This window comes from Oryza sativa, chromosome 7 (genome assembly GCF_034140825.1).
Source record: "Oryza sativa Japonica Group chromosome 7, ASM3414082v1".
In the NCBI taxonomy this organism is placed as follows: domain Eukaryota; kingdom Viridiplantae; phylum Streptophyta; class Magnoliopsida; order Poales; family Poaceae; genus Oryza; species Oryza sativa.
Window position 1 is genome coordinate 24235438 of NC_089041.1, and position 8230 is coordinate 24243667.

Below are 8230 nucleotides of genomic sequence, written 5' to 3' on the forward strand. Positions count from 1 at the left end.
CACTCAGCGCTAATGACACTGGCAGCCAACATCATCACGTCCCAAACAGTCAAGATGTATAGAGTGGTCAATGTCAACAAAACTGGCACCGAGGATCTATTCAAAAAATATTGTTTCAAAAATAGTTTAAATTGTAAATATTTTTTCTTATAGATAGGTTCTCAGCCGTGGGTATCAAGAAAAAACAATTTATTTCTAAAATAAGTTTTTTCAAAGGGTTATTTATAAGATAAAATATTAAAATAGCTAAAATGTAAAAAGAAAATTACAGTGCCGTCATGCGCGGGAGCCGAACTGAAATCTCCCCATGATACATGGGAGCGGAGCCGTATACCACTGTAGGTGGGCGTGTACTACGCGCAGCTGATGCCGGTGTGTGCACCGCGCATCATATCATGTGTGTGACGCATTGAACGCGAGCCGTGCGCGCGGGGGACAGATCACAGCTGATCGATCGCTGTAGCGAGTAGTAGTGTTGTGTGATCAGTAGGGCCGGAAATGAATGCTTCGATCTGCTTCTGTTTTGGTGTACAGAATACACGTACAACAATGTGTTTTTGGGTGGGGTCTGCCAATTGGCATCTTTCTTTCTTTCTTTCTTTCTTCCTTTTACTGCTACAGAGAGGCATAAATACACACACATCATGCATGCATGTATGTGTGTGTATGCATGCAGACATCCGTACGTAGATACTCCCTCGTTTTAAAATGTTTAACACCGTTGATTTTTTAAGCACATGTTTGACCGTTCGTCTTATTCAGAAAAATTTATGAAATATGTAAAACTATATGTGTACATGAAAGTATATTTAACAATAAATCAAATGATATGAAAAGAATTAATAATTACTTAAAGTTTTTAAATAAGACGAATGATCAAACATGTACTAAAAAAGTCAACGGCGTCAAATATTTTGAAACAAAGGAAGTATATTTATAAGTCGTACTATAAATTCTTCTGATCCCTACTTCAAGCTTGCGTGATGATAGGCTCACACCTCCCTTGGAATTGTATGTTTGAAATCTACCAAAAACATCCTCTGTCATTACAACTGTGGTAATAATGGATCGTCCTAACTGAGATTAATTATAGCGCAACATTGGTTCACTAGAGTATGCCAGTTCTTAAAAAAAAACCGATATCTATAGTATTTACCCAAATACCTCCCAGATAATAGGTACCGGTTTTAATAGGTATAGGTGCTGATTTTATGAGTGTTGGTACCGGTTATTGAAAAACCGATATTTATAAAACTTAATAGGTGCCGGTTTTAAGTAAATACCCGACACATTCTAATTTATAGGTGCTGGGTGGATAGCATAACCGGCACAGTTCGGATTTATAGGTGATGGTTGTAGTATAATAACCGGTACTTATAGTTTTATAAGTATCGTATTTTAAACCGGCACCTATGCTATTAGGCATTAGTACTCTTAAATTGGTTCCGACTGAGAAACCAACGCCTACAACTGGTTAATAAGCAGAACCAATAAAAGTTTCTGCAGTAGTTCTACCACTTTATGATCCTATATCTGAATTCTTGTTTTGGATCTAATTGCTATAAAGTAGTGGCAGCACCACCGATATTAACACAGGTAGTGAAGAAATCTTATTACCTTCATTCTAAAATGTATCTATTTTTAGCTATGAGACAGATGTAGTAATGTATAACTATTGGAATTTTATCCCGATGGTTTCCAACAACTAGCAATGACACAGACCGACATTGGCACGCAAATTAACATGCACTTAACTAAAGGCATATCGAGGATATGGTTATGTAGATAGCCTTAAAAAATCATAACGACATTGGGTAATTAACTAAGAAGATGATTTGCTTGATTAACTTTAAACAAATGCACTCTTATTCTATGGCAAATTAAGAACAAATGGAAATATTCGAAGTGTAAGCCTACTATTCTATTATAAGCAACTTATATGTCACAAGTGCCATCTATCAATCAATTTGGTCGAATTGTTAGTGTGTGTGTGTGTGTGTCTACGCGCTGCAGAGCAGCATACCTGGTCTATAAAATTCTTCAGCTGAATAGTTTCCAGTGCTTGGACGCGTAAGTTTAGATCCATACAAAGAGTCGTTTTCCAGTTGCAACAATGAGGATATTAAATAGAATGGACCCTCTCTCTAATTACTAAACTAGTTGTAGCTTTGTTCCATGTAGGGCCCAACGCGAACTGACCAAATCATTTCACCATGATATGCCCCGTGATCTCTCTATCTCTCTCTCCCTCTCTCTAAAATAATCGGGTTACATTTTCTTTTTTGAAAACGGATTACAAAAATTTAATATGTGCATAAAATTCCTTAGCGTACATATTTACACGCAACTGTACAGTGCACCGGTTCAACCGTACGTCGATCTGCGTCATCCTCCATGAGGTTATGATACTTAATTATGATCGAACTCCTGTTTTGCCTCCATACTTTCTTTCTTTAAAAGGTAATCTATAGAAAAGTTTTTTATATTCACAATTTTATACTAGCTAGCTATGTGCAACACAATACAGGTAGATGTACACTCACACGAGCATGTGTGTTTTGTAGGAGGCTAGGATCAGTATGTTGTTATATTTAACTCATATATTTTTTATCGTTCTCTGAATTAAGTTTTTTTTCCAAAGAAAATCGAATAAATTACAATCACGACAACCCATGTCTCCTTTTGTAAATACGACAAAGCTATCTTTTAGAGAGAAGCAAAATTACTCTATCATAGACAGCTTAAATCATTGCAGAAAAAATGAGAGATAATTCAGATGAGGTAATAAGAATGATTTTGAAGTCCGAATGGGCTATCAGACTTGTAAAAAACGGGGGCCACTAGATGTCATTTTAACCTTTAATTTGGCGTGTTGACAATTATACATTATTTTACAGGCATTATATATTTTTACCAAGCAGAGTAATTATAAAATATTGTTCATAATGTGACATGCTAGCGATCTTGATAATTACTAGTTACTATATAGACAAATATATGAATAGCTGGCCATCCAGAACAATCCAAGAAACCACTACATAATTCCCTCTATAATTAGTGACTTGTAACCTCTTCTTCCCTTCCCCTTCCCCTCCCCTAGCATTCCCCATCTATCCTCTCCTCGCTTTCCCAACTGCTCCCTGATCTGCTAGTTCATCGATCCTAGATAAAATTCTCTTGTAGACAATCAAGCAGAAATCTCCGCAGCTTGAATCTTGAATTCAAGCTGGCTCCTAGCTAGCTAGAACCGCATGCCATCTCGATCGGCTAATTATTCCTAGCTTCTGGTTAATTAGCTACCATAACAGTGCTCTCAGATCTCGATATATCCTTCTTTGTAGATGGTAAGTACATGGGAGATCGAAGAATTCATTAGTTTCTTGCCATTTTTTCCCCAGCTAGATAGTACAAACCATCTACAGTTGCATCTCTGCTCGATCGATCCTTCACTGAAATATTCCTTGTACTAGATCACTGGCCAGCTTCTCTTTCTCTCCATTCCCTCCCTTGGATCCATGTTGTTCCCAAAGTTCTAATGGAATTTGGCTTAGCTAGGTAGCAGTATATAGCTAGCAGCGGCAGCTTGGGATGAGAGTATGAGACCACGTGTGGCGCCTCCGAGCAACAAGTGCACAGCCCTCTATATATGCCTTGTACAAGCACCAAATCCGTGCCTCAAACCGCTCAAAGTGTACTAGCTCTGCGTCTCCGCTGTTTTCTAATCGCGTCTCTGCACTGCTTGCGCCGCGCTGGTGCCACCACTACATGATGCAGTTCACGCACACCGCGCCACCTCCACCGCCTCTGCACCCTAATGGGCATGGACTAGGGTTAGGGTTGTACCTTGACGTCGGCGCGACGAGGGGAGGAGGAGGAGCGCGGCCGTGGTCGTCGTCGTCGTCGACGACGACGTTGGGTGGGAGCGGCTACTTCCCGTCGTCGGCGGCGGCGTCGAAGATCTCGTTGGGGAACCTCAACAGCACGGGCTGCATGGAGCAGCTGCTGGTGCACTGCGCCAACGCCATCGAGGCCAACGACGCCACGCTGACGCAGCAGATCCTGTGGGTGCTCAACAACATCGCGCCGGCGGACGGGGACTCCAACCAGCGGCTCACAGCGGCGTTCCTGTGCGCGCTCGTGTCGCGGGCGTCCAGGACCGGGGCGTGCAAGGCGGTGACCGCGGCGGTAGCGGACGCCGTCGAGTCGGCGGCGCTCCACGTGCACCGGTTCACGGCCGTCGAGCTCGCCAGCTTCATCGACCTCACGCCGTGGCACCGGTTCGGGTACACGGCGGCCAACGCCGCCATCGTCGAGGCCGTCGAGGGGTTCCCCGTCGTGCACATCGTCGACCTCAGCACGACGCACTGCATGCAGATCCCGACGCTCATCGACATGCTCGCCGGCCGCGCCGAGGGGCCCCCGATCCTCCGCCTCACCGTCGCCGACGTCGCGCCCAGCGCGCCGCCGCCGGCGCTCGACATGCCCTACGAGGAGCTGGGCGCGAAGCTGGTCAACTTCGCGCGGTCCCGCAACATGTCCATGGACTTCCGGGTGGTGCCCACCTCGCCGGCCGACGCGCTCACGTCCCTCGTCGACCAGCTCCGGGTGCAGCAGCTCGTCTCCGACGGCGGCGAGGCGCTGGTCGTGAACTGCCACATGCTCCTCCACACCGTCCCGGACGAGACGGCCGGCTCGGTCAGCCTGACGACGGCGCAGCCGCCGGTGTCCCTCCGTACCATGCTCCTCAAATCTCTCCGGGCGCTCGACCCGACGCTGGTGGTGGTGGTGGACGAGGACGCCGACTTCACCGCGGGCGACGTGGTGGGGCGGCTGCGTGCGGCGTTCAACTTCCTGTGGATCCCGTACGACGCCGTGGACACGTTCCTCCCCAAGGGGAGCGAGCAGCGGCGGTGGTATGAGGCGGAGGTGGGGTGGAAGGTGGAGAACGTGCTGGCGCAGGAAGGGGTGGAGAGGGTGGAGCGGCAGGAGGACAGGACGAGGTGGGGCCAGCGGATGCGCGCCGCCGGGTTCCGCGCGGCGGCGTTCGGCGAGGAGGCCGCCGGCGAGGTGAAGGCGATGCTGAACGACCACGCGGCCGGGTGGGGGATGAAGCGGGAGGACGACGACCTCGTGCTCACGTGGAAGGGGCACAACGTCGTGTTCGCCTCGGCATGGGCGCCGTCCTGATCAGCTCGGGACGCCGCGCGCGTGGACGGCATGCCGCATGTGTACGGCCGGCGACAAGGTGAGTGGCCGTGTAGGCGTGTGTGCGTGCCTACTTTTGCATGGATATTTGGATTTAGGGTTTGTTTTTGTGTATGCTCATTGTGGAAAGATGGTCTTGTTAAGTTGGCTTTTACCTGTTGATTTTGCTTAGACGATTCGTCGTTTTGATCATGTAATGAGAATCTCTCTCTAGTTCTTACTCTAGAATGAATGAATGAAGAAAAAAAACTTGCAATCATGCATGCTCCTGAAAATTTGATAAGAAATATATGTCATTTTTTTTATATGGTCGAGGACAACTTTTCAGATCATGTCACTATAATGTACAGCTTGGAAGATAATCTTTGGATGGCTTTGTCCAATTCGATATGTTCTCTTCAAACAATTCATGAATTCATCAATGCTCTCAAAAGAAATTTTCTAAAAGCTCTTGCTAATGGTTTTTTTTTCATGCTATCTCTTGTTGCAATTGGTGCTTCTATTACCTCCATCCCAAATATAAAACTTATGGCTATATATATGTGAACAATTGTTTGTCTAGTCCAGAATCAACTATATTTAGGACGAAGGTATAGTATACTCCTTCAGAAACAAGTAAGAAATGCCCGTGGTACGTACGGTACCCCTAGCCCTTATTAGCATAAGCGCAGTGGTAGTAGCTACTAACACAAATTAAAGAGTTGATCAGCCTATGCTTGAATTTATGCTCTCCTGTTTTGAGAGACCACGTGATGATGCATAGGAATATATATCTACTCAGACAAATTAAGATGTAGCAAGAAAGTGCATTCTCAGCTTCGTTGTGAGTTGTGACTTTGCTAGCTAGTCTGGCAAAACTGCATATATGGGGATATAATTGATCTTCCATATTTCTACAATAATTTGAACAAGTATCCACAAATCTGGTGCAAATTAAGCAGACATCTACCCATTCTAGCACATATATGCATGGCAAGTGGCAAAACAAAACTGCAAACCATTTCTGAGTGCTTCATGCATATATTGAATATTCAATTATCACTCCATTTCTCAATATATATAAAAATCATGTTTACCTCATATTATTCCATAACTTTGCTATGAGCAACAAAGTTAGCTAGCAGATGGAGCATATAGTTATCAAACTATATATGTTTAGCTAGACTGATTAGAATGCATGCATGTAAGTTAGTACTGAGACTAATCATAAGTTCCTCTTGCTTGTTGTCCGCCTTTAAAACTTATTTATGCTTTACCCATATAACAGGAGAGTCTTATATACTCGTGCTTGTGACTTGTAGAGGCCGTGTTTAATATAATCCATTATCTAAAAAATAAGTTCGTATATGGTTTACTTTAATTTGTAGTCCTCTTAAAACAACTAGTAATTAAAGAATTAAATTCCCTCATGTCATAATAACATGTTGTTTTGGACTTAATTTGTACTTTTATAATTTTAAGAATCATTATCCTCTGTATACTTAGTTGTATAAATAATAGAAATCATCATATATATGTGTGTATAAATTTTCTTCAGAAGGTATTATAATTTTATTGAACTTTACAAATATATTTTGATAGAAAATAGTGGTCAAAGTTTCATCTCAAATACCGTGTAAATTAGAATGTCCAAATGCCAATTTGTCATGACCAATTAATGGAAGTAGTAGCAACTTTAGATCAAATCTAGAGAATTAGCAATAATTACTTTCATTTTTGCTGCGGTTTGAAAAGCAAAACTCAAATCGATCCCAAAAGAGACTTAGCATGTTTAATTATCCCCCATGCATCTATGCTTATCAAGATATCCTTCCTATTCTATATATGTTCGATCGAAAGGCGATCAATTTCAGCTGTCTGGAACAAGCTAGCTAGTACTCTAATCGAATATTTACTTTCATTTGATGCAGTTGTGCTATTAGATATCTTCTATGAGCTTCATCGGCAGCCACAGAAAGAAAAAAAAAACTTCTCGTACGGGTATTTGATCAGTACGTACGTCTCACTTCCAAGAGTGCATCAAGAAACAGATACATATAAGTGTTTCTCTTTCAAGATTTACAAAGTTTCCTGTAAACTAAACGATTTTTTTTTTCGGTTTGCTACTGTGTAATTGATACTCTATGAACAACCAGCCGGACAAAGGGTGTATGTTATAGTTGATGTATGGTGTGTGTTGAACTACCAAAATTAATCCAAGATACGATAATGTGGAAAAACAAATATCCATTTTAAATATGTTGCCAACCGATCGAGAATATCCGCGCATAAACTAGCTAGTGTGTCAATATAATGTAGGTAGAAATTGAAGAGAAGTACTACTTGGAGAGAAAACTGAATAAATATGGTGAAAATAAAGTCACCGAGGCCTTGTTTCTTTTAGCTTGGGATTATTATAATCCAGATTATTGGGAGTAAAATGAAAGAAACAGACAACTTATTGAAGTAGCTTATTATAATCTGGAGCTAACTTATTATAATCTGATAAGCTCATTTAGGTGAGCTTTTTCCAGATTATTGAGTGAAAAATTACCCACCATGCCACCCCACTTCCTCTTTAGACTTGCAAACCCAATAATCTAGACTCTAATAATCTAGAAAAGAAACAACTAACTGCTTATTCTACTACAGATTATTACAATCTAGCTTATAGTAATCTGACTCAATAATCTAGATTATAATAATCCCAAACTGAAAAAAACAGGGCCTGATTCAGCTGGTTTCGACTTTCGAGCACGCATAGCTAGCCATGGATCGCGTACTGAACTAGAGACGCAGAATCCATGTATACTCCAGATTGTCTCGAGTTCTTTTTTTTTTTAGAAAGTTCTAATTCACCCCAGCAAATCGATATGTGGCTCTGCGCATATCAGTGTATGCACATTGGTGAAATGGCAATCTAGGTCATTCGATATTAATTCCGATTCGTAATTACTAGTAGCCTAGTACCCCAATTTCTATCCCCAACTACTAACGCATTACGATTTGACAAAAATGAATTCAGACGATCAATCGAAACCCCTAG

General features: G+C 42.4%; 1 protein-coding gene across 1 annotated transcript; it reads left to right on the plus strand.

Moving 5' to 3' along the window:
* Window positions 1-3090: 3090 nt before the first annotated feature.
* LOC4343769 (scarecrow-like protein 32) lies at window positions 3091-7428 on the plus strand. The gene is made up of 2 exons (XM_015789935.3): window positions 3091-5245; window positions 7116-7428. Exon 1 carries the CDS (start codon window positions 3766-3768, stop codon window positions 5185-5187), a length of 1422 nt encoding a protein of 473 aa, XP_015645421.1. The 5' UTR covers window positions 3091-3765; the 3' UTR covers window positions 5188-5245; window positions 7116-7428.
* The last annotated feature ends 802 nt before the right edge of the window (window positions 7429-8230 follow it).

What these genes read in the sequence shown, in the direction of transcription:
- LOC4343769 (XM_015789935.3), top strand. Translation starts at nt 3,766, where the DNA reads ATGATGCAGTTCACGCACACCGCGCCACCTCCACCGCCTCTGCACCCT.